Here is a 26,322-nt window from a genome sequence, read left to right on the forward strand (position 1 = left end):
CCACTATTTACTAGCTTTTACTGCCATCCGTCATGGTGTCGTCACATGAGCAAAGGGTCAATACATGATGCGATTGAAACGCTCACAGAGTGCTTTTTGCTTATTCTTTAACTCCATATTGTTTTCTTTTAACTGATCAAATTTTTCACCACTAGGAGGCGCCAAATAATACAGACTAAAAACAAAAAGTAAATCAACTATAAATGTACACACTCATTGAATGATCTTTTTTTTCCGATTCGATTTTGGTGTAGGAACGACAGATACTAGACTTAAATTCGAACAAAAAAAAATGTTCCGAAAATATTCTAGAAATGTGAAAATAAATCTGACGTGCAAAAGTTCAACACACAGATGGCCCAACGTAGTTGCACTTCAGCTGTGTTTTCACATTTACAGTTTTTTAAATTTGCAATATCTGGTAGTCTATTGGGTATATATTTTTGAAATACGCTCTGTATTTGCTTCACTTCAATAGTTATTGTGCAGCTTCATCTTGTGAGCGGGTCATGGCCACAAAGAGGCAATGCATGAAAAGGTCAATGTTTGTCATTTATCCAGTTTCCTTTTTGGGTAGAAATTATTTATTAATGTGAGTTATACTGGTTTTTCACCAGTGTTACTCCACACCGTGTTGTAAATTACTTGCTCCCCAATCTTATCCATTTTCATTTTCCCATACAAACTTAATTGTATTGACGGACACAAATGGTTTAAAATTGTGTGGGACAAAATTTGAATCTAATTTTGGGCCTTAAGAAAACTCCGCTTCATTAATCTTTCAAAGAAACACTCACTCAACACCCACCAGTTTTTGCAGGTACAACAGTGGACCCATGTTTGTCTAACAGGAAATGAGGTCACTGGAACATTATGTGTTTGCACAACACATTGGGAACATGGCCTATCATACCAGCAAGAATTTAACAACATGGATTTCAGACATGTGGTATTCGCCAAGAGACAAGATGGTGGTTAGGGACTTTTTATAGGATTCGTTCAAAGTGTGCATTAGCGAATGAGACAGAGGGACAGGAAATTAATCCAGTTCCGTTCCCAGATTCCCAAATTTGTGTTTTGTACTACTTGTTCTCATCTTTTATGCTTACTGGTTTTGTAAAATATCAGTCTGGAACCATTCATGGTTGTCACAGTCTGTGAAAGTCCAATCAGGGTGATCTCCAATACATACTAATGATATCTGGTTTCAATAGACCAGGGGTCTAGAGTTTCTATTTTTGGGCTGCAGCCAGCGCTAGGCTGAGAAGCAAAATTCTCACAAGAAAATCTCTGATTAAGGCATTCCACTGTTCAATAATCTTTTTTTTTAATGCCACACAAAATATAATTTAAAGTTGAAAAAACATTAATTAATATGAAAATATATCAATCATTCATTAAGAAACGAATCCATAATTTGCATCTGCTTACATTAAAGGGACAGTGTGTTCTATTTGACCACTAAATGGAGCTGAATTGTGTTGTGCAAATAAAAAAGTGTTATAAAGTACAAGGAAGAATACAAACACTTAATACTCAAAGTAACCATATTGCATAATAGGTGAGGCTAATGTTGAAATAAAAAGGCTTAAGTTTTGACCTATTCAAAAACATGCAAGTTCACATCATATTTCAGCTCATATTTTTTCAAAACAATATTGATTTATTCTATTATTTTTTTTTTTTTTTGTATCACCAGAATGTGTATAATATTCACTGTCCCTTTTAACTCTTGTTTGAAACACACACCTTTAACATGTAGGGTTCTAGGATAGACATTAGTGAACGCTGGAGCTCCTGCCCCTCTGCCTAATCTTCAGTGAGAATGTGTAGTAATTCACTGATAGACATCGTTTTAGCCAAGGATGTACAGTACAGCTCTTTGTCATGCAATTTGTTGTCTTAAAAAGTATAATAAAAGATACATTTTGATTGATTGATTGACTAAGGCAGGGACCTCAAAGTATCATCCCACAGGCCACGATTTCAAGTTTGAGACCCCTGAATTAAAAATTCTAGAGGAAATATTTATTTCTGTTACAGCTAAAACTACCCTGAGAAGGTCCGGTCTCTGGAAGCTGAGCCGGGTCGAGCCTGGTTAATACTCCGATGGAAGTCCGCCTAGCAATACCAGGTGCTGTGATAGGCCACTTGTCACACGCTCTGCTGCGACAGCACTGACTGTAGTGTGTGTGTTCCCTCATTAGAATTCACAAAGGCCCTGCAGTGAGCTTCCAATTCACAAAGCAGGGCACACGGCCAATATTAGAGCAAATTGGATGGATCGTATTTACAGAGCTAAACTGAAAACTTTTGTTTCAGTCATTTCCTTTCTGGAATCGTCTACTCGACCTTACATATCCTGTCGAAGCCTGCAAAGGGTCAATTTGTGACGACCGCTCGATGAGTATGCAGACAAGCAGTGAGCAGGTGCTGCCCTCGACTGGCTGCTAAAAAATACCGCACCTAGGAAAGGCCTGCGAAAGCAAAACATGGGTTCATATTAGCGTTGCAACATTTGTGACTTACACATCGAATGAGGAATTCAAGACACACATTTACTTTGCTTAAATATGCGCTTTATTGTTCATATTGATTTTTTTTACTCACTAGCCCATTTTCTCAAGGTAAGTTTCACGAGTTGTATTTTCCTTTTCCGCATTTCAACAATCGCACTTATCTCCAACACACAGACACAAGTAGCATATGCAAGTGGGCCCAGGCTAAATTAATGGCAAACAGCCAAGCATGAAGAAGGGGATGCCACAAAGCCAAGAGAAACATCCTCACAGGATGGGGAAGACCACTGCTTTGGTGGAGCTCACTTGGTACAAGACTTAAAATAAATTAAAGACAAACAATTATATTAAAAATTACATGCAATCATCGTTAGCACACCCAATGCAAAAAAATATGAAGCATCTAAAAATAAATGGATACCCTAGAGTCTAGCTCACTAGAATAACTTGCGGTTAAACAAAAGAAAATTTTAAAAAAAGCTGTGTCGTCGTGTTTTCCAACTGCATGACCAATTACGAAATCTTAAACGAGCAACCAGATCTTTAGCATGAGCACCTTCCTCAAAAACAGTATTTCCTAATTATTATGCTTTCCAAGTTTCCTATATACAGTAGAACTATAGAAAAACACTCGCACGCAAGCACATCACAATGACACATTTACCATTAAATGATCTTTTATTCATATGACACATCTCTTGTTCAGAAGCAGTTGTGTAAAAAACGATTTAATTTCACTAAATTGGTACCATTATATATACTTAATTGAACTTAATAGAGGTAATTTTAGAGCTGACGATTGAATTCACAACTTGCCTGGTGTTGAACTCAAGATTAGGCCTGCTACCCTAGAACGGGTTCAAGTTGCCAGACGTGGAAATGGGAAAAGCAACACATCTTACAGTATGGCCCCCTTTCTGAACGGAAAAGAAACGTTTTAACATATAAAAAACAAATTGGGTTTTACTTCAGCACAGCTCATGACAGTCCAACGCAATACACAAACAAACAGTTTTGGTGGTTAACTTCCAGTACAGGCTTTGCATTGGAAGACACTGCAACCCCAAGGTTCTAAAATATGCTTAGTTTTCTCCTTGGAACTCTCAAAATAAAATCTCAAGGCTTGTGAGAGTTAGCCCTTCTGGATCAGAAGATTCATTCCAACTCTAGTGCAAGCCGAGATTTGAACCTAGGACATTTTAAGACAGGTTGAGTATTCTACTCCCAAAAAAATCTCATATTTTTCGTGTTACAAGTCTATCTGGCCTAGGATATAACAATAAAAACAGCAGAAGACTGACTCCTGAACAAACCAGAGGTTGGCCTTTAAAACAGAGCCACATTGTGGATCAGGCCAGGAGTGTCATTTCAAGACAGCACATTGACTCCAGAGAAAATCTGCGGCATTTTCTTAAGCACAAAGACGGCTCCAGCGCTACACTCAATAACTGGCTCCCTAAAAGGTTACGTTCTGCAGCAAGAGCACTGTTATTTGGTAAGACAGCTGAGCAACCACAACACTAGATCCCTACCACCCTAGTGTTAACCCTCTAATTATGGACTGAGGTTAGGCATAAACAAAATGTTTTTTCACTCAAGAATACATCACTGGTAAAAATTTGAGAACATGATGATAGCGCAGCATAGTATGGGTCAATGGTCAGTCAATCACGAAAAGGCAGTTGAGTAAAAGACAACACTTGAGAACAAAAAAGACTCACACTCTGGAAAAGAGTTAAGGGACACAACTAAGAGGGTGTTACACCCCAGATGCAAATGAGCAGGCCCATGCAAGGCCACTGTGAGGCGGGTCCAAAGTTAAAACTCTTGAACTGACCTCAGAACAATTTTTAATGATCATCCAAAGTTACATGCAAAAAAACAGCCAGACACTCATTCATAAAGAGACCTCAGTATACTCACACTTTCTCGCAGCTCAGTAAAATTTAGCCATCCACCAAGTGGCCTGGTTGATTTTCCAAAAGCATAATTGCACAGTTCTTACATTGAAATGTGTCCATTGACTACTCGATCTTATAAATGCATTAATGGTGCTCACACCATGTCTTGCACTGCCCAATAGTATGTGAATAATAAAATGTAGCGTCCAAGTAGCCCCGCCATTATTTATGTTGGTCAATAAAGTAAGCCAATGATTACACTCCAGAACAGGCCTAGTGTTACATTCTAGATAAGGGCTACAAGTGCCATCCTTTCCATGTTCAGTCCCCTTGAAAAGAGCGTGGTATTGCTTATTGCAGACTGTAGCCGAGACCAGCCTTTAATTCCCACTTGCAAAATCCAAAATACAGCTATCTAAGTCTGTAAAACTGAGACTGGCAATTAATGACCCAAATGCATGCCATTTCAACAGCAGAGCGAGCACGATGCAGAAATCAGTTAAATTAGCTCTTCACCACATTTTAGGTGGGGAAAAGTCCTACCAGCTCATCTTCTACAAGAGATCCATCACACACAAAAAAAATAATAGCACATATATTGGTAACTACAACACAAAGATCTCGCTTGAGAAAGACAAGCATAGGCCGGCGCAGACAATCTCTGTGTGTGTAGGTGCGACACTAAAACAACCTCACAATCACACCAACTCTTATACAGTACACATGAAAACAAGTATTTTCCAGGATTATTAGGTCATTTTTTGCCGTCATTTGGCTTGACTGCAGCACGCACACAGACACACGCGCACATCTGCTGTAATACAAAGTGTTAACTATGTAACTCACTTGTTTTAATTCCTCTAATGTCACCAAGGACTTCATCTTGTTTTTTTGCATAAGGCTGTGTTCACCAATCCCAACAAAATTCACATTCAAGTAATGTGACTATGTATACCGATTAGACTCCTGACCTCCATGTGCTCCAGCTGACAAAAATGCAACATAGTTTGCCGCCAATTATGTTATTACTACTTTGACGCTATTTGTGCAAAACGTCTGCAAAAAAAGAAAAAAAAAAGAAAATCTTCCTAAACATCAGGATGGAGCGGCTGAGAGGGCACAATTTCTTCCGTTCTTTCTTTTTGACACCCTTTATGATGGAGCTTTAATTGGTCACTTGGCAACCGGTCAAACTCATCCCCTTCACCCTCTTGAACTTCCTCCCCAGCTGTCTGCAGAATGACTGGCTCAATGGAGTTGAGTTGGTAATAGTGGAGAGGGGTGGAGTCTCTGAGGTCACTGGGATTTTCCTCCTCTTGGTTAATGCAAAGCACAGCAGGCCCATTTGGGAAAGGCCCCTGCAGAAGAACCTCCTCTACCTGCGGCTCCTCCGGCCTAGACTCCCTCTCTCTCCTTTCTTGCTCCTCGGCACTCTGCAGGTGCAACACGGCGGTTTCATTCTCCCGCTCAAGGATTTCCTCCTCTGTCTCAAAGACACAACCACGCGCCTCGCTCTCTTGCAAGTTCTGGTTTGGAGAGAAAGTGGATAGCGGGGATGAAACCCGCACCGACTCAGCGCACGTTTCCCCTGGCACTTGTAGGAGCACCCTCCTCTTCTCCAGGTCTAACTTCATGATGGTGTGCAGGTAGTGTGTTCGGACACGAAGCGGGTTGAACTCGACTCGGCCCACTAAATTGCCGCAGCCATCTCTGGAGCATCCACATGGGAAGGCCATTCTGTCCACCTGAAAGACAAAACAGGCTTTATTATTGTGAGTAGTGTTCAACTTTATTTACATTGCAGGGTCATGCACACAAGTAAACAGTAAATACAGTATATCATCACAAACTTATTTTACAAAGATTGCAGTTACAAAATGATGGGCTCCATTTTTGTAAAAAGATCATCTGTGGCAAAGTGTGAATACTTGCGGGACATGATTTTAATGCAGTTTGGCGAATAGATCCTTGCTGAACTAGGCATACACAGAAGCAAGTGACATGTGTCAGGAGAATACCACTTTTGCTCAGGGAATTTTATCAGGATATCACGATCTGTGGAAGTCTTGATCTTCAATATAGTTTGATAATAAATATGCAAGAGTTGGAATAAAAGACTAATAATGAAAAAATATTAGGATGCCTATCGACCTGCCTCTCCTGTATCAAGTTTCAGCAACTAGCTGTTAACACATAGTTGTGAAGAGACTGCCATCGGGTTTCTAACCTAATGTCCTGCATTTAAATAATAAGCATAGGCGTCAGAATAAAATCTGTGCAGAACCCCCTGTCTCTGATCCCGCGGCACGACTTGATTAGCTATGCAACCAAACCCACCTCCGTTCAAAGTAATGCTATGTGACACATAAGACTGCTCATAAAATTAAAGCCTTCATGTCAGTTTGTGAGCAAGCTGAGGACAAGGGAAATTAAACAAAGCCTTGGGATTAAATGCTAAACAGCATTTAGTTCACTTGGAATGACTAATCCTGACACTGATTTAAATAAGAGTAACCAAAGCAATTGTCTTCAAGTATTTCATTAATTAATTATATAAAAAAAATAAAATCTACAGCATTATATTTAATTGTATATGCGTTTGCTGCAACTCACATTTACAGTGCTTGCTTTTCCCACCTTTCTCTTGGCGCAAGCCCATCAATCAATTTGTATATCAGATCATTTTTCCACATTCCAAAAAGGACGGACTTTATTCACATAGGTAAACTGCGCTCTTTTGTGCTCCTAGAGTGAAAACAGTGTAATAGTGTCACTTCAAGCTTGTATTGTAAAACAAATATATAACAAGCAATATTAGATTAATTGAGATGAGAAACTTTTGGTAGTAGTTTAGAAGGTGACCCTCCCTCTTACCTGGCACTTGATGCCAGCTTGGCTACAGCCACAGTGTCGAGGGTCACAGTACAGACGACAGTCGCAGCCACACTCCTCACGGGAAAGGCGAATGGCTCGGAGCTCCGTTTTCTCTCGGGCGTCGATGCGAGCGATTCCAGAGGCCCGGAGAAGAGCTCTGCGCCGCTTAGTGGGCAGTGGCTGAAGGAAGAAGCAGTCGTCCACCTCCACAGCGTCCACATCAAGGTCCTCGTCCGACACGTCGTCCAGAGTAAGGAGTTCTGCTTGGGCGCATTCCACTGTGCCATTCCTGGTCAGCTGTGAACGACAACCAAGTCAACTACAGTACATTTAGTAAAGTGTGTCGTCAAAACAGATCCTGTCCACACTTTTTCCTGTAATTATGTGCTTTGGCTTGATCAAGATTGTAAAAACAGGGGTCGGTAACCTTTTTGATTCAAGAAGCCATGAGAGCAAAATATATAGAATTATTTTTTCAGTGAGAGCCACAACATATATTTTAAGACTTAAATTTAATAATGCCGCTAAACCCGAAGTCCAGGCAAAACCCAATTATTCAGTTTATTTTATTTCACTGTGATATTTGATGATTTTAGAAAATATATGAAATAAAAATTATACCAGAGCCTGTGTACGATTTCAACAAATATATGACTTAAATTTGTCTTTTTTTCTGCAGTTACTTATAATCGTTGAGGTTCATTTTGACTGTCATTTTTGTCATAAATAATGGCTTCCAAAAATATGCAAGCGAGTGCTTTAGTAACAAGGTCACAAAATACTGCATTAATTAAGAAGGATATGAGACTATTTTAAGCTATGTTAGGTGGTCAGAGTTCTAGCATTGGTAATCACTTTTCATTATTGTCCTCCATTGCATGTTATGGATGTAAATCTTGGACATATTTAAAATCTACAAACATTTGTCATGCGAGTTGTTGATTGTAAATTGTTTTCAACTTGTGCAAGCTATACACTTAAAAAATATCCAGGAATCCCAATGACATTTCTTTTTACCAGCCTTAAAAGGTAAAACGGTGCGACAGTGCTCTTCCCACTAATGGTAGAAACACGTTGTTGCACCCCCTGCCTAAATGCATTAAATAGAGAATGTTATCTCTGAGCCAGATGAGCTCATAATAAGAGCAAAACATTCTTTCCCAACCGCTGCTCACACAGTAAAAACTGCTGACCTCTTTTTTGAAGTCATTTTGCTCGGCTTCAGCCTCCTTCACGAATGTCGATACCCCTACTGGTTTATATGCATAATGATGATGTCACCTTGACTGGATTGGCTAAATGTATTATGGTGACATCTCAGATTATGGCTGGTCAGACATCTGTAGACGCAGGCAAAACAAGAAACCATAAACTGGTTTCTTATGTACCCAATTGACTCATTCACTGCCAGCCTGCTGAAAATAAATATTTGACCACTGTAGCAGTCAATGGCACTGAACGAGTTTAGAGCCCAACTTGCGCTTGATGTTATTTCTTTACCTTCATCTTGCGGGCATTGAGTTTCTCCTGACGTAGGTGTTGGCGTAGCATATGTCTGTGACTGCTCTCTTGCTCCCGAGCAAACTCGCCCAGTGTGTAACGTTGGATGGATGAGTGATTGTGGGCCATGCCCAGCGAGCTGCCCCCTTGGCTGGGCACGCTAGTAAAGCCCTGCCTCCGGGGAAAATAATATACAGTCACTGCATCAAAACGCACCCGTTTGCCTCCAGGCGTCAGCTTGTGCTGTCTGAGGATTGAGGTGGCTGGGGGGATAAACATTCAGAATGGAAATTATGTCTTTTATGTTACATATTCAATTATTTTGTGCACACATTATATATATATAATCAGGAGGGTTCCTTACGTTTGAGCTCTGACCTCGTGGGTGGGTTGAGACTGTCACAACTGTCGGCACTGTCGCTGCATGAAATGTCATCGTCAGAGTCTTTGGGGGTAGAAAAAGGAGAGTTGTCCACTTCTTCATATCTTCGTTTGAGGATAAGGGACGAACCTGCCTCCATGGAAACTATGTTTGCTGGCAAAAACCAGTAATCATAGAGACAAAAAAGTGCACAAAAACTAAAAATAAATACACTTAGCAAATCCAGGCAGCTTGTGGGTGACCAACTGTTGCTACTATGGGTGTCTAATCAAAAAGTTGGCCATTGGGTTTGAGTTTTGAGATTGAAAATCAACCATGGGAAAATATGCCCCTCAATTTCTAATGTTTTTGTGTAGCAAAAATAAAGTATCTTTACGTAGCATGTATTTTATAGATTTTTCAAACGACATTTCATGAACAAATTCAATCTACAACAAATATCATCTAAAATGATGTAGTTAAAAAAAAAGTAAAAGACGAACAATGCAAGACAAACTATGCAAGACAAACTGAGAAGAAAGGAAATTTTAACTGTAGCATTACCATGACAACTAGATAAAAATGTCAACACATTTTAAACTCAACTTCAAGTAACTGCATTGTCACTTCAGAGCTTTAATGATGCAAATAGTTAAATTGGCTTGTTATAATGTTATATAACGTAATAAAAAGGAAACATTTTTAGACATCATCCGTGTGCTATGACTAAGCATTTAATTAACCCTAAATGTATTTAATGATTTAGTGTGCATTCTGTGCTTGGCACAACATGAGAATTTGGGAACACAAGCATTGAGAGGGTGAGAGAAAGCAACCTGGATGTGTGAACACCAAAGGACATGCTTTATCATCAGCCAGTGAAAGGAGAAAGGCTTAACTTTTGGGCCACTCGACATTTTAGGAGTTTTTAATTACTTTAGTGAGGATTAGAACTTTGACAGTATTACAATTATTATCCATTATTTTATCCTCAAAAGGAAGTATATGCCAAATCAATTTACACGACCTATAGGAGAAACAAATATCACTGCTCAATCAAAAAATGAAACATGTTAATGTGCACTGACTAAAAAAAGCTGAGAAAATTCTGAGTAATTAATACACAGGATATATATTCCCCGGGGCATCAAAAAGTCTTTAATAAACATTATTTATTTATTTTGCATTGTAGTTAACCAATACCAGCTCAGTAGCCTAGATGGTAAGGCGCCCGCTTTGAGACTGGGAGGTCGGTGGTTCGCTCCCCGGCCGAGTCATTCCTAAGACTTAAAAAGTGGTCGGCGGCGCCCTCTGTTGGCTGCGGCTGCATCGGCTCGCTACAACGGGTCAGGTGCAATCGACATTTCGTTCTGTGTACATTGTTACACAGAATGACAATACAAGGAAATTATTATTATTATTATTATTACTGCATGCAGCCAACATGCTAAAGCAGCCACATCAATGTACAGGTACATATAAGGGTACCATCTAAGATGAAATAATAAAGGGATTTTATTAGACATATACAAATGAGGGTGTGTGTGCGCTTTCTGATGTTTATTTTTTAAACACCTCTGTGCATGTTGGTTCCTAGCAGCCACTAAATGCTTAAACAACCTGGTAGAGTTTGTTTAATCCAAGTTGGCAAACTCCCTTTGCTCAATGATCATGTCATAAACCAACAGTTAAATAATGAAGGAAAGTGGTAAGTCTCTAATACACTGCAAATATGAGCCTAATTGATTGCCTAACGGTTTAATATAATTGTCATTAGCTGGACAAAGGACAAATTCCCTGTGTTTTATTGCACGTGAATTGTGAATGTGCTTAATTGCTGTTGAGATTGTCATGATTGTTTTCTGTTTTTAGTGTCAATAAATTTGTTCAAACCAAAAAAAAAAATTTCATCATCATGGCTGCTTGACTATGACATTGCACACAAATCAATGATCACCTTACAGTTCCTGACAAGAGAACATTGCCATGTTTGCATCAATGATTCCCTTTTGAAGACACGGATGATGTCAAAATGGCTATGGAGCAGCAGAGTTCTTTAAGAGGTGTAAAAATGTGTGTCAGAGAAGCATAAAATGTGTATTACACCCTATGGGAACCATTTCAAAGTTGAACAATTGTAGTAGGTTGGGTATGTTTTGGGGCATCAACCCTCGATTTTTAGGGGTAACATTATATTTGCTTTTATTATGGACACAGTGAACGATAGTGCAGGTCAGGGGTCGCCAACGTGGTGCCTGCAAAGATAACTAAAGCGCCCGCTAACCTCTTTTGGAAATACGTCACACGTGTTCGGTCATTGTGATTTTATAGTAAAATGATTTTTTTTCAGTGTTTAAATGAGTCTATTCAATCCTACTTCCAACAATTAACTTGGTAATGACATAGTAACTAAAGAGTAAAACATGAAAAGTTGTTATTTTAGAAATGCACATCAAATTGGGTCCCCTTTGTGTTAAATAGTAATAAAAAGGTTGGAGAACCCTGGTGAAGATTCTTTTATCTATTAGAATTTTCTATGGGAACTATGTTAACTAACAGCCTCAAACGGTGTCACGTTCTATATATTATAAGTATTCTAAATTAAATTACTACAAAAAATACAAAATACTTTGGAAAATGTCTAGATGATACGTAACTGTTGCAACGTGATAATATTTTACTCTGTCCCTCCAAATTTGGGATGCTCGACTAATCGGGTTAAGGTTGTTAACAAACAACGCTGCATTTCCCAGACAATATCAAATCACTGACGAGCGACCTTGTATTGCAGCATTTTTTACCGCATTTGAACACTCTGAAGAAGCAGCAAAGATGTGTGCAGTAATCATTTATCCGATTTTTTAAGTGCAATGCCCTCTGTCAACCTATTCAAGCCATCAAGAAGCGATTTTAAGAACAGCATTTTACAACTTGGGTTGTTCATCGGTTTGTAACTGGCTTTATGTGGATTTTGAACATATACATGCTTGTGAAAAATATTTCATTTTAAAAAGATTTTTAAATGAAGGATGAAGAGTGAAAAGCTGGTGATGACAGTGCAGTTTACAGAATTTCAAGCAGGCTTCCATTGTGCAACCAACCATGGCTTTAACAGTTAAATGTGATACGAGATGATTTGGTAATAGTGGGTCTGTAAAAATAGTTTTCACGTGCAAATTGTGAGGCGTGGTTAAGCACGCTTACAATGACAAAGACGATTGTTCTTACCTGGGTTGGCTAATACCAGCTCGTTTCTCCTTTCTCTTCTCCGTTCATGGATTATGTGCAACACCCTGTCAAGCGTTTTTTTTTTTCTGGGCACCTGGCCTCGCAGCAATTTCTTTTAAGTGATTGTCAATGCGTAGCACTTTTCAATGAGACGGTAGGAGGCTTCTGGGACTCGTTACTCATTGTTCTAAAAAGGAGGTGGAAAAAAGAACACCGAACCGTAGCCTTCTTTAGGATGTAGTTTAACGGACACGAAAGGAGCGTTCGCTTTAAGGTCGCCGTATGAAAATTATATTTTCATGAATGTAAACTAGTTTCCTTTTCTTGAATGTGGGCTTTAAATAGAGAGCCTCGCTGGCATCTTTAGTCGTAGTCGGCTTTTTCTTCTTTCCCTTTCGCTTGCCTCTTCTCTAAAACATTCGCTAGGCCGGTAACGGTAAGCAGGGCAAAGTCTCTTCTTCAGATTCTTTCTGCGGTTCCGGTGTTAACGTCGCAGCCGTCTTTGGGGCAAAAAGACGGTCTACGACCCTGTTTCACCCCGACCGGCCCCGGTCGCTACAATTTAACAATGGCAACCCAAAATTCCTCCCGGCGGACGCGTGTATATATAGTCTCTTATGACGTTGCATTTATTTTCTGTGCCAAAGGATGCTGGGAAATTGAGTGTTTGTGTTGTCTTTGTTTAATCGGTATGCTTTATAATAGTTTAAGAGTATATTTCTACTTCCAGTGGGTATTTAAAAAAGCAATGGCTCAAAAGTGACTTATTGGGATGGTGTCATAATAGTCTGTAGTTTGCAATAGTCTTCGATCTGTGCAGCCATTTGAGACTCTTTGTGATTAAGAGCTATACAAAAAACATGACTTGACTTGCTCAACCTAAAAAACGTAAAAACAGGGCCTCTTGTAATTAGACTATATTTTCCGAATATAAATCACCCTGCCCAAAAAAATAGACTTTTGTGATATATAATTTATATATAAAGCACACTGCACTATAAGGCGCATGAAATTAAATTGACTGTAAGAAGTGGGTGGCATAAAAATGCATTTAAATTAAAATAGTTGATTTCATAGAATATGAATGAACATTATGACGACCGGGGTCACCACTAAAATGAAACTATTAAAAAAAAAACATAAATGGTTACTGTGCATGCAGTCAATTAATTGTAACTACGCATATCCGATTTTATCCACCGAATTTTAGGTTTATAAGGCGCACCAGATTATATATTGTTTTTTTAGGTGCGCTTTATAGTTAGGAAAATACGGTACTTTGTAAATGTTATCTCTTTTAACTTAACTCATAGCAGCATTACATATAGCTGCATACACGTTACATAAGAATTAATAATAATGAGAGTGTTCGTCTCTAATAGTATATATAGTGCAGGGGTCTCAAACATTTTTTAAGCTGAGAGCTACTTTTTGTTACCCATTAGTGCAAAGGGCACCTAGTTTACTATACATTTCTAAAATAACTTGTAATGTATTACGAGGACGTTGCCATGTTATAACCACGTACATTATTGGATGTAGGGTCTAATAGTCAGTCAACCACTAAAAAACATATTACTAGAAAATCACAATGAACCAGTACTGGTGAGCATTTTTCGAACCAGATCTGCAGGCACCTTAGCTGTCTTTAGGGGCACCACATTTGAAGACCCCTGGGATAGTGGAAGGTATTGAGTCAGCTGCAGAATATTCAATGAAGGTTTTTTACTAATGAAAATTTACTCTGATGGAAATCTGAGAAACTATCAACAAATGTTAAAAGAGCGACTTAGTAAGTACCTCCAATTTTTCCAAAATAGTGTCCAATGGTATTTGAGTACAGTAGCTCAATTGTATTTATAATGTACTGCAACTGACAAAGGTTGACATGGTGAATCTGCCCAGAGAACCAAATCCATCCTTTTTATTTAAAAAAAAAACAGTTTATTTAGCTGGTATTTCAAAGAGACAACATGTGGGGAATTGTAACAAGGCCGCATACATATCAAGGCTGACAAGATATGACATACTTGGATGTAAATTGTTTAATTGATCACGAAAGCAAAGACTGACATTTTTTTTACAGCTGAGACACTGGTGTACCCCATGCTCCTCTATTGCTAACATTTGGATGCATACACATAGACATTAAATTAATGAATGTAATGCTTTGTTAAAACATACTTTTAATATCTGTTTATTTAATGCGATTTTCAAGAAAAGTTAATATTTGTGCTGAGTACTTCACTCATTTTTGTCTCTAACATATGATTAGTGCAACTCCTAGTTAGTAGATGCTAAAAATGTTAAAAACTGCAGTTCATTCTTTCTCGATGTCACTGTTAGCTCAACTTTTAGTTCAATCCCAGACCTAATTTAGTTATTACTGATTCGAGTAATATTTCCATTTAGAATTTGTTAAAAGAAAGAAAACCATTATTCGAGAGCACTGACGTCTTTGAAAACCCAATGCATTAGTTGCATTAACGTAACTCACTCTGAAGAGATGGGCAAAGGAGCAGGAGAACACAGCCATATAGGGGAAAAAACAACAGGGTGACAAGGGGCGATATGCTTGGTCACCGTGGTAACAGAGTCACTCCCTCCCAAGGAAGACATGAAGAGGCCAGGTGTTTGGTATCTTGCCGTGCAGCCTCAAGAGGCTTCCTGCAGCGTCTCCATGTGATCCGGGAAAAACAAGGAGGGCGAAGCGAGACAGATGAGAGGGCCAACTCGATCTGGTTCACTTCAGGATGATGTGGTAACCATCATTTGAGTCATCTGCATTAAAAACAGTCGTGGTTACAAAAAAATAATACTGATACGGATTATTTGGTCAAATACCTTTCATTGTGTCCAGAACAAAACAAACTTCGTCTTGAAAGTTTTGAATCATCTAAGAAGCAGAAGAAAGGGAAAAGAAAATATTCAAAGTGTAAAAGGAAAATCTCATAGTGCTTCAACACATGAAGGCAGTTGACAAAGGAAAAATATGAATGCAAATAAATTAAACTCTGTTTTTCATTCAACTCGACGTTTACTTCTCAGCCTTAGAATTGTTTTTTATTCAATAGTGCAAACAGTGGCTGAGGTAGCCAAGATCAAGATTTGTAAGGTTTATTGTTCTATATTCTTTATCAATTATCCATTATCGGTCAAATCATAATACGCTACAAAGCCAAGGGGCCGAGACACTTGCTCTCAGCCAAGAGGCCGAGTCAAGGTCCTAGCCGTACCGTAAAGCCATGCAGCGATCAGTGCAAATGCACCGTTCCCGGAGGTACTGCAACACCGGGCCGATCCGTGGAGTGGACAGAGCAAGCTCTTATTCCATCTCCAGATTGCAAAAATCAAACTTGCAGCATTGCTGTAAGTTCCTTACTTGCCGATACACTACAAGGGGCCCGACCGGCACATGCCAACACTTTTCACATTCCAATACATCTAGGATCTCATAAGATGTAAGTTCCTTGATAAGTTCAGAATCACAGTTGAAGCTGCGGCCTTTTCCACAAGACAGCTAGGGATACGGATGACACAACAGAAGGCATTCGATTTTATGTCATTATCAAACTATTTTTAGTCACAGTACCATGTTGTTGATGTTATTTTTGGGCTGGGCGGCGTGAACTTTGTCAGACATTAACCGTCCTGTGGTACAGAAATGGTTGGGGACCACTGTAATACAGCAGAGTATCACCGACTCACAGTCTTTATAAGGATTATAAACTGAATGAAGATTACAGCATTGTGGGAAGTAGTTGGGTCATCCGTAAAGATATAAATACATAGCCGCATAAATTAAAAAACGTTTGTCAATTTACAATGCTAACTGTATTTTCACGACCATTAGGCGCACATAAAAGTCTCCGTTTTGCTAGAGGTTGTGCGGTGTGCACCCCATCGGGCATTGCGTCTCATGTGTACCGGCAGACAGCGACCAGCTTGGTGATCTAAGGATTTGGGCGCCCACCCCCGAGACTGGAAGGTTCTTAGCCGAGTCAAGACTGAAAACATATTTACGTGAACTTTGATGTTTTTGTGAGATCGTTCACATTTTCAACTAAATGCGACATGTATGCGATCTCCTGTGACTTTTATGCCTTCTCCAGTGTTCGGCACAAGTTTTATAAGCAGAAAAAGATATGTGACGTCACACACAATGCGTCCACTGTTTGCAGAAGTACCACCCTAGATGCTAACGCCGTGGCGTATCTAGCAATTAGAGAGGTAGTCATTGTCTTGGTACTTTCGTTTCATGAAACTGTTGTTTTTCCACCCTGACCAGGACTATGGTGGCACAGAAACTTACAGCGGATTATGATGAAATTACGGATAGTCGATGCTTGGGCGGGAATGTTGTTCGAGCTTTCGCAAAGTGACCCTGAACGTAACTCTGAAAGTGAAGAGAGCGAATCTTTTAATGAAGATTTAGAGAGGATATTCTGATCAGAAACAGAGGACAAGGATTTTGACGGTTATGTTATGATTATCGTTAAAAAAGTGGGTGGCAAACTGTTTGCACTAGCTCTTTTTTGTTTTGTTTGTCAAAAAGCAAGAAACTTACTTACCTCACATATTCAAGTGAGATAAAATAAGCTATAATATTACTGCATTGTATCTGTAGCCATTTAGCAGGCGTTCAAACTTTCAAGGACTTATTTTGTTATGCTAAATCATAGCAAAAGAAAAAGTTTAGAAAATACAACATGCTGTACGATAGTGAAGATGTCTGCCCTCACCTCATCACTGACAAGCACGTGGATGCCAGTAGGACCCTGCTTGAAGATCTGGTTGATCTGTCGAGGCGAGATGTTGAAGAGCTGCGCGATCTTCTCTGTCAGCTCAATAGCTGTAAGTTCCTCCAGGTAGATTGCATGATATACTTGAAGAGGGACAGGTAAATGGCATCAGTCAATCACTCTAAGCATCAAAATTTATTTTCTCTGTGAACATGACACCTGGACGATTGATTTTGATGTTTTGGTCAAACTTTGTGTAAATTATCAAAAGAAGTAATTTCCCTGCAGTGTTAAAGTCAGATTTTCTTGAACTGCCAATTTAACACGTAGGAAGAGTTGTACAACATTTTTCGGACTATTAATCGCTCCGGACTATGAAATGAAATGATCTGCATTTATATAGCGCTTTTCAAGTCAATGACTTCCCAAAGCGCTTTACAATGTGCTCCACATTTCCCAATAGCGGCCTTGCAGCCATGTAAGGCGCTAACCTGCTTATTGGGGGTATTAGGGGTTCAGTCTCTTACCCAATGACACTTCGACATGTAACACGGACGAGCCGGGATTCGAACTAGGATCCCTTGATCCCAAGACGAGCGTTCTACCTCCTGAGCTACTGCCGCAATTATGAATTGCACCAGCCCCCCAAAAAACCCACGCATAATTAGGAAGGAAAATAACATTATATATACATATAAATCCAATTAAATCTTGGTTCTCAGTGTCACTTTTAAACAATTCCCCCATCTCGGGAAGTAGACGATGTGCCGCTTCCTCTTCTACCTCGCTTTTGTCACACTCATTTGTCACCTCTGCGTTTTGCCAGTAACTTACAAGTTTCTCACTAACTCCATCTTTCTTTCTGCTGCACGATTACTTTCCAGATGTCTATTTCACTATTTGCAGCTGGTAAGCTTCAGCATATGATTTTCTTTTCAGTGTCATTTTGTTCAGCCATTCTGAGTTGCATTTATAAATTACTGGCAATGTAGGAATTATCAACACAGGCCTAGAGCTTCAACTGGGTTCTAAAGCTAAGCTGTGATTGGTTATTTGAACCCTGAGACACAGTTATGTCACTTTCAGTAGAAAAAAGTGGCAAATATGCAACCCCATTATGAGGGCTAAAATGGCTGGAATCTGTTGCTTAGCATCTACAGGCAAGCACAGAATGCTAATTTTCATGAGGCTACAAAGAACATGTAATGTAAAATAAAGATCAGATATTACTTTTTTTAATACAAGTACACATCAATTTGAAAGACAAATGCATGTTGTAGATCACATTCTCACTGACTGATTTCAACATTACTTGCATTTAAAATTTAACCTAACTTTGTGTGGAGTTGAGCATTCCATTTAACCGAATTAAATTTTTGAATCCAGAATTTTTTCAAGCCCTACTATGAAATGAACAACAATCGTTTACAAATGTATTAAGAATATCTACCTTGATATCGTATGTTCTGATTTACTTATTTTTATCCAACTAGGAAACAAGTTAATGTGCACTGACTAAAGAAAGTGTTGCTTGCAGCATCTCCATTCTCATGTTTGGTTTGTTGATCATGTGCCTGCTGAGACTCCTGGCACACATATATTGTTAATCTTGGACGGACCACCCTGTCATAGACACAGAACATTTCAAAGCCCTTTTTAGTTGATTTTACTTTTCTTTGACAAAAATAACTACAGCGTGATGTCGCCTTGTACTCACCGTCCTCTTAGTGCATTGAATAGTCTTATGCCATCTGCAGGGCCACAGATCTGAATAACGTCCTCCCTGGTCAGCTTCAACAGGTCTGCTCCTGGAAAAATAACAATTCTATAAAAGCAAATCCAAAGATGTTTACAATGGTACTTTTAAGAACTGTAAAAATGATTGGGCAGAAGTACCTTTGACACAAAACAACTCTTCGAACATTAGTCGATGAGGGCTTGAGTATTTACCTGAGAAATTAGTGAAGAGGCGAGAGAAAGGTGAAAAACGGTTTCGGAGAAGCCACTGTTGTGCATCTTGTGGCGTCGCCGCAGGTAACAAATTCTTAACAGGGAAAGAGCACAATCAGGTTTGCAGTATCACAAGGTAAAGGCAATTAAAAGCAAGCAAGGTTTTATCCTAAGACAAATTTAATATACATGTTAATACAGGTTCTTTGTTTTCTCAATTCTAAAAATGTGATAACCAGAGTAAATTTAAAAAGAAAAAAAACAACATAGTGCAAGGTAAAGTTGGCAAAAGAGATAAAATACCTTGGACGATATTAATAATAGGTGTGCGAAGAGAGCATCGCATTCAACCTGGAATTATACATCTTGAAACAAGTATCAATAATGTAACAGTTTAAACAGAGTGCGATAAATTTAGGGCTGCTGTGACCAAATAAAGGTAATATATGACTTAATACCTGCTCGATTTATGTCTATCTGTACTTACGACCACAGCAAGCAGATGCAAAAAACAATTAAGATTCAAGGTCTTAGACCGCAGGAAATAGCAGCCAGGTAACATTAACGACAATATTGGTAGCCAACCTTTACAGCAATCTACCACTTCACTCAGTACGTAGCAGCAGATGGCGCCATTGTAATGGATTAAAAACCGATAGGTTGGAACGGATCCAGGTCGAAAATCGGATGATACCTGTAGTTTAGTATTCGTATATCTACTAGTCCCATTGACAACCGCTAAATGCTGGAAAGGGGCGCCACATTATATGATCCCAATGCATTTCATCCGATTTTTAAGTATCGAATTATTTAAAAAAAAAATCTTGTTTCAGCCTTTACCGTCTAAGGTAGTACAAGAAACCCCTCGTATATAGACATTAATATTCATAAATTGATGGTATCGAAAGGTTTAGATTGAACACGTTTTGCTGAAGCTAGTTTGACTTTCATCCAAAATGTATTATCTTACTGCATTTGCACGTTTTGCACAATTAAAGGCTACGTTTTCTTATTTTAAGATATTTTATCTTGTTGGTTTTTTTGCATGAAATAACAATAATTTTTAAAAGGGAAAAATGATCGAATTTCATGGTAGATATTCGCGCTTATTTTCAGAAATATGTTTCTACAAAGATAAAAAAAAGACTTTCAGATGAGCAAAACAATCTACCACTTGCTCGACGAGATTGCTCATTTGTAGTACATATATTCCTACTTTACTAGAAAAACCAAGATAAAATATCATAAAATAAGAAAATTGATACTTAGACTGAGCAAAGCAGTGTATAAGCTAAAAAAGCCAATGCACCGAAAAAAAAGCATTTTAACCCCTTTGTACGAAATGATAGCTTATTATTTTTTGGGAATAAAACAAAAAAAATTATCTTTGAAATAAACAAAATGATCTTATGTCATAGCTTTTTTACCCACCTAGAAACAGTATTTACCAGATTAGAAAAAAATGCTGAAACAATCAACCATCTGCTAGATAACACAATTTTGCTGATATTAATTATAATGTGTTTTACTTAACTGGGAAGAACAAGTTAAAACATCTGATGATTACAAAAAAATATAGTTGATATGGGCAAAACCTTCAGACAATACAATAACATTTCTCTCTATTTTACAATAAATTAAAAATCCAAAATTCACTAAAATAAAACAATGCTTATGCTCTTAAAGATTTATTAACAATTCATACTCTGATGTTGGCAATGCAATAGACTACAATACTCTTTATTTTTATTGATAACAACATAGTGAACATTGTAAGCCATGAGATAAGACACGACACTCCAGGATGACTGAAAAGAAAAAAATACAATTCGTAATAACGTCACTTGTACTTACATCTGCTATTTGAACAACAGGCTCAGGCTGGTGGTTAGGTGACCCGTTTCTAAAAAGGATGAAAAATATTTTCAGTGTGATTGAAAGTAAGAAGAAGCCAAGTGCATGAACACGTGTTACCCTTCAGCAACTGGGAAGCTATTTTGTGTGCTATTGAAGCATGGTGATGGAGAGTTGCTGACGTATGTGATCTCGGGCCAGGGCGAACACTGTGAAGATTCCAATGGTTCTGTTATTGCATCAAGTGGGTATTTGTGTGTTGCTGTGCCAAGGCTGCTGATTCGACTTTTCAAGGAAGGTTAAAGAGTAAGTGCTCAGATATAGATATAATATTTGCATGGTTCTATCAACATTATAAAAATAGCTTACTTGCAGCAAGAAGTGACACAGCGATCATTTTAGCAAGAAGAATACTATTACATTTGATAAGGACACATTTCGGCACCATTCTAAATTGAGCTATGATTTATTTTTATGATCTTAAAAGCAAGAATATAAATAAACTAACCTCAGTGAGGATTGTAGTTTCATACGAAGGTTGATATTTCTCCTTCTCCTGTGGTGCCCTCTTCTCCATCTTTTCCCTGTCAGTCTTCTGCTTTCTGTCTGCACCTTTAGGCTGAAAAAACATCCCATTGTGTTACCGACTCCACTCCAGAAGATCATACAGATGAAAAAGTCAAAAATTGGTTGAGAAAAGATCACTTTAAAAACTTTAATCTGGCAGGAGGCGGAGTGGAGGTGCTCAGTGTACTCGCTGCTCTCATTCTCTTTAAAGGTGTCAATCTGGATGCGGAAGGGAACCCCTTTTTCACCGCCATGCTTTCGCATAGTAAATTCTGTGCTGATGCAGTGAACCTACCATTGTTCAGAAGTAAAAAAAAAAAAACAATACAGATGATGGAATTAGAAATGAGAACAGTCATTTACTAATTCCATAAATAATTGTGACTAGTAATTTTGCCTTACTTATATTGTAAGCTGCACATGGATATTGAGAAATTAATTCAATCAGGAGGATTTTGGTACCTGGATAAAAACTGAGGTTCTTTTTGATGGTTCCCAAAGGAACTCCACAGTGTTTAGTTGTGTAGGATTAGACCTTGGGTCAATAATGCCCACTGACATGGGGACATCTGGAACAGATAAAAAATGACCAACAGACTCTCAACAGAAAACCTAGATAAAATACATACATCACGGTTGCAAATATTAGGTCGTATTTTTCAAACCACAGCAATATATCCATGTCCTTGCCATCAATGAGGAACAGCTTCTTTCCAAGTGCTATAACCACCCCGAATTCCCCTCTAAAGTGACCATTAGCACAATGTACTGTGCAACTGCCACTGTTACTATGCACCTATTTACTATCAGGGTTCCCCCAGTATTCTCCATTTAAATGTTTGACTTTTTAAGAACTTTTCAAGACCACATCCAATTAAATTTAAGACCAATCTCGCACCTATTCTGACAAACAGACGTAGGCCCCAAGTCGGGAGGGACCCCAGCGCCGGACGCCCCCCGGTTGCGGCGGCCTGCACTTTAAAGGCCCGCGGCGAAGGAGCGGTGAAGTTATTGCATACCAGGCGGCTGAGGTTTTGTCTGCAAGGGCGGCCAGACCACACTGGCACCGAGGGTGGACTGGCCCCTGACCCGGCTGTGGCCAAGCCTAGACTAAGGGTGGGACTGAGGCGGCCGTGAGCAAGACGGCGCAGGGGTCAGGACGGGTATAGACCAATGGGACCGAGTACAGGTGTACTGTCTCACTTTCAAGATTATTTTGTTAATATTCTATTAAGACCTCTTAAATCCTTTGATTGTCCAGAAATGAGATACATGATCAATAGAAATACCTTTGCTTCCATCAAATAAACAAGCGTTGTCTTAAACAACAACAGTCAACAACTCACCCAGGTCCAGAATGCGATCACCGGGCCTGTTCCAGCGCCAGCCCTCCAGCTGCTGGTGCTCTGTATACTGAAGTCTGCGGTCGTGAAACACCACACGAATGATACTCTGCAAATCACACATATTTGCATATCTATGAAGTTTGTGTTGATGTTACCACTAGGATGGTTGTGTAGATATTATCTGGTGGAAACAAAAAACGCAAACTGAAAAAGTATTTTATAATTTTCTAGCATTTTGTGAAAATTTCCATCCATATGATTGAGTCCTGGTTACAATCTAGAGTTGGGCTATATGGCTATAAAATAAATTCTCGATTTTATCCGTCAGTCTGGAAAATTGCAATTTTAATCGGGTTTAAACAGTACAACTCCCAGAACACAGATTTCATAAAAAAATATTCTAAAATGATTTCAAAAACCCATAAAGCAACCTTTTTGTTGCTGTGAAAAAGTGATCCATTTTTTCGCTGTGTGGTAACCGTAAAAACTAAGTTGACAGATCCATCAGCTGAATTAGAAAAAGGAAAAAGAGAAATCCAAATATAACCACAAATTCTGTCACATAAGTAGTGTGAAATATTGTACTGCACTGTCACCCTTTGTATAGAAGAAAACAGTTTATTATTTTACATTTCTATACCATAGGCAGTGGGCTTAGATGGAAACAAATTGAGATAAAAAAATTCCCAACCTTGTTGTTGCCAGTGTTGACGCTCAATTGTTTTAATCAAAGCGTAACAACATGAATGAACAATTGATCATATTCCAACCGCTCTTTAACATTCTCGACCATCAAATAGGGAAAATGATATTGAAACCAAGCTCAATGGCCAACAAGACCAAAAATGACACAAACAAAAAATACATAATTTGTTTACAATGACGTACCTTAACCATTTTACCGGATACCTCCGGAAGTTCCCCAATTTTCCGATTATCAAGCATGATAATTTCATAAGACTGCCCTGTATTGACAAGTGCATGAGAAATGGCGATTAGTTAACCCTTAGTTAACATAGAAAACAAGTTACTGTCTTAACAAAGATAATGGAATATCCACATTGAAAACAATTTATTTTAGGACTTTGGTTTATTTGCAAATTGCTTCAAGAAACATTTTCAAAAGGTATTCGTTTGTTACAGGATATAACTAATATCCTTTTTCAAAGTCAAGACAAATTGATCATCATTATTAGGTGCCGAATAAAAATAGATTAGAATAATAAACCATTTTGATTCAAACGATGTTTAAGAAAACAATCAGTCTTATTCTCAACATAAAGTATCTTGAAAAGACCAAAAGCTAAATGAAAATCCATACATTACTATAAAATGTTTTTCTTTTTGGGGGGTGTTTGTTTCTGAATATGTTATGTTTCATAGAAATGTATTCACGTGAATATTAAAAAAATTATGTGTGTGCTGTTACATTTCACAAAACACAGAACTAAAACTTAAAACACATCCTCCCAACAGCCTTTCAAATATATTATTGTAGGAAATGCCACATTTACAGCTATGAAAAATAAAATAATTAGCGGCTTTCAACAAATCCATTACAAATGAATTCCAGTTAAGCGTGCAAATGCTGACCTTGATTGAGGTAGGTGAGTGTTTCATCATGCAGTTTAACAGCAGGCGAGGTAGCAGCACACAAAACATATTGAAAAGGAAGTATCTTGTTGTCGGTGTCCGAAGACAAGTTGGACTCCTCCTGTTTGAAGATGGGCAGGGCAAGTACGTCGCTAAAGGTCAAATACACAGAAAATAACTGTCAGTGCAGTGACAAAAGTGACACAGATGATTGCATGCAACTTTATATTCACGATTTTTCACGACATCCTTGCTAGAGTTGACAGGGTAACTGGATTACTTTCAATTACTTTTGGATTACTCCAATACCAAATATGCTAACAAAAGACAAAAGAAACTAAATATGAATAAAATGACTAAATTTTGTGCAGGCCTAGGGAGTCACGGAATACATGGAACGGCAAAAATGATGTTGGCAAGCTGTTCGAATTTATTTTTATTTTGTTTCTGTCGCATTTTATGTTAGTTTTGCCGGAGATCAAAGAGATCAAAGCCAGGAGAGAAAGATTACCAAGTGTTGTGAGTCATAATTTTATTCATATTTTGTTTCTTTTGTCTTTTATTAGCATATTTGGTATTGGAGTAATCCAAAAGTAATTGAAAGTAAACCAGTTAAAGTAACCCTATCCAACCCTGACAGTTGATTCATTATAATCTAGGGATTGTTAGCAAATCCCAACGCCAAGATACTTGGAGTTGGTAAAAAATGTTGAAAAATCACATGCTGGTTCTGCAAAGTAATTAAATGTTTAATTTGATTCTATGTGTCTGTCTTTAAAGTCACATCTCTGGGTAAGTACATTTTCTAAATGTGCCCGATGAAGGACACAGCATGCCAAATGTTTTGCAAATATGAACTCATAAGGTTTTGCTGACATCACCAGCAGAGTCAAGAGCATTAAAGTTACTTTAAGGGTGAGTTGGTTGGTTGGATCCCTTAACCTCTAGGGTCGTGGGGGAACCATTTCCTGCGGTGTGTCTTGGGCAGGTAAAGCCTGGGGGCGCCCATGCCTCTCAAGGCCAACATAAGATTCCACCCGGTATTGAACCGGGGGCGTTTTATGTACAAGGAAAATGTGCTAACCCCTGAAAACGTCCTAGGGATGAGTACATAAAGAAATCTTTTGGGATCAGTTTTCCTAAATCATTCAGTACCTCATACTGTATGCCCCTGCACCAAGCTCCTGACCAATGCCCGATAGGCTGGCATCAAAGTCCTGCACCAGTCCGGCCTCAATCACTTCGTCAGATAACGGTAATTTCAGAGCCCAAGCCATGATGACAGAGTGTAAATCTCGATGGGGTTTGGTTCTGATTGGACCCTCAATCAGGTTTACCCCTAAGGTAAAAAAAACAACATCAGCCACGCACCAAACAACTTTTTTTTTAAAAACTAAACGATGGGTGATATGTCGAGCAAAGTTCTAACGGTAACACGATGACCAGCACTGTACATTGAACTTTCATACTGCTTTGAAGTAATGCATACCACAGAAATGCTCACCACATTATTCATTGGTAATATTTGGAGAGTTTGCGGTCACGTTAATAAATATCTACTTACGACGAAGCGGAGCAGAGCTGCTTGCTAGTAGCGCAAAGTTTTCATGCCATCATGTGCGCCGCCGCTCCTGTTAACTATAATAAACATGTCCAGCTCGTCACGGGAAGCAGCTAACCAAAGCGATGCGAAGGAATTGGCTCTGCTCGTTAGGTTTTCCGACTACATAATATAATTTTTAACACACATATGTTTAACCCTGAATTTGCCAAAATAGGCAAAAAAACAGATTTCTTATTTACTGTAACTTCCTTTTGTTTATTTATCTTGCTCAGGAAACTGAGCTCCGTAAATTCCGTGCATGGCTCTTCTTCGTGTTACAATTT

The 26,322-nt window shown here is 38.6% G+C and overlaps 2 protein-coding genes and 1 pseudogene across 2 annotated transcripts; all 3 read right to left on the minus strand.

Annotated features, from left to right (window-relative positions):
* Positions 1–2,557: 2,557 nt before the first annotated feature.
* On the minus strand, positions 2,558–12,969 carry csrnp2 (cysteine-serine-rich nuclear protein 2). Its single transcript, XM_088331310.1, has 5 exons — positions 12,384–12,969; positions 9,159–9,329; positions 8,795–9,057; positions 7,295–7,591; positions 2,558–6,165 (listed from the first exon to the last, which is right to left on the minus strand). The coding sequence occupies exons 2-5, from the start codon at positions 9,313–9,315 to the stop codon at positions 5,509–5,511; spliced, it is 1,374 nt and encodes a 457-aa protein (XP_088187436.1). The 5' UTR covers positions 9,316–9,329; positions 12,384–12,969; the 3' UTR covers positions 2,558–5,508.
* A 1,314-nt stretch (positions 12,970–14,283) lies between these two features.
* On the minus strand, positions 14,284–26,308 carry tfcp2 (transcription factor CP2). The gene is made up of 16 exons (XM_088331309.1): positions 26,000–26,308; positions 25,591–25,774; positions 24,436–24,587; positions 23,731–23,807; positions 22,843–22,948; positions 21,959–22,065; positions 21,635–21,787; positions 21,438–21,548; positions 21,050–21,138; positions 20,930–20,978; positions 19,076–19,169; positions 18,843–18,933; positions 18,642–18,748; positions 17,126–17,268; positions 15,228–15,279; positions 14,284–15,164 (listed from the first exon to the last, which is right to left on the minus strand). Exons 2-16 carry the CDS (start codon positions 25,710–25,712, stop codon positions 15,127–15,129), a joined length of 1,491 nt encoding a protein of 496 aa, XP_088187435.1. The 5' UTR covers positions 25,713–25,774; positions 26,000–26,308; the 3' UTR covers positions 14,284–15,126.
* Positions 15,649–15,740, minus strand: LOC148369322 (U2 spliceosomal RNA; annotated as a pseudogene).
* Positions 26,309–26,322: the final 14 nt, after the last annotated feature.

The sequence above is a fragment of the Urocampus carinirostris genome, chromosome 3 (assembly GCF_059441175.1).
Source record: "Urocampus carinirostris isolate Australia breed hairy pipefish chromosome 3, RoL_Ucar_1.0, whole genome shotgun sequence".
NCBI classification, from domain to species: Eukaryota; Metazoa; Chordata; class Actinopteri; order Syngnathiformes; family Syngnathidae; genus Urocampus; species Urocampus carinirostris.

What these genes read in the sequence shown, in the direction of transcription:
- csrnp2 (XM_088331310.1), bottom strand. Translation starts at nt 9,315, where the DNA reads ATGGAGGCAGGTTCGTCCCTTATCCTCAAACGAAGATATGAAGAAGTG. An exon ending in CACGAGGTCAGAGCTCAAAC is followed by an intron (nt 9,058 to 9,158) that starts GTAAGGAACCCT and finishes TTATCCCCCCAG; the next exon opens with CCACCTCAATCCTCAGACAG. An exon ending in TCAATGCCCGCAAGATGAAG is followed by an intron (nt 7,592 to 8,794) that starts GTAAAGAAATAA and finishes TGTCGTTCACAG; the next exon opens with CTGACCAGGAATGGCACAGT.
- tfcp2 (XM_088331309.1), bottom strand. Translation starts at nt 25,712, where the DNA reads ATGGCTTGGGCTCTGAAATTACCGTTATCTGACGAAGTGATTGAGGCC. An exon ending in TGATCGCATTCTGGACCTGG is followed by an intron (nt 22,066 to 22,842) that starts GTGAGTTGTTGA and finishes TATCTGTTCCAG; the next exon opens with ATGTCCCCATGTCAGTGGGC. An exon ending in GCCAGATTAAAGTTTTTAAA is followed by an intron (nt 21,549 to 21,634) that starts GTGATCTTTTCT and finishes ATGTTTTTTCAG; the next exon opens with CCTAAAGGTGCAGACAGAAA.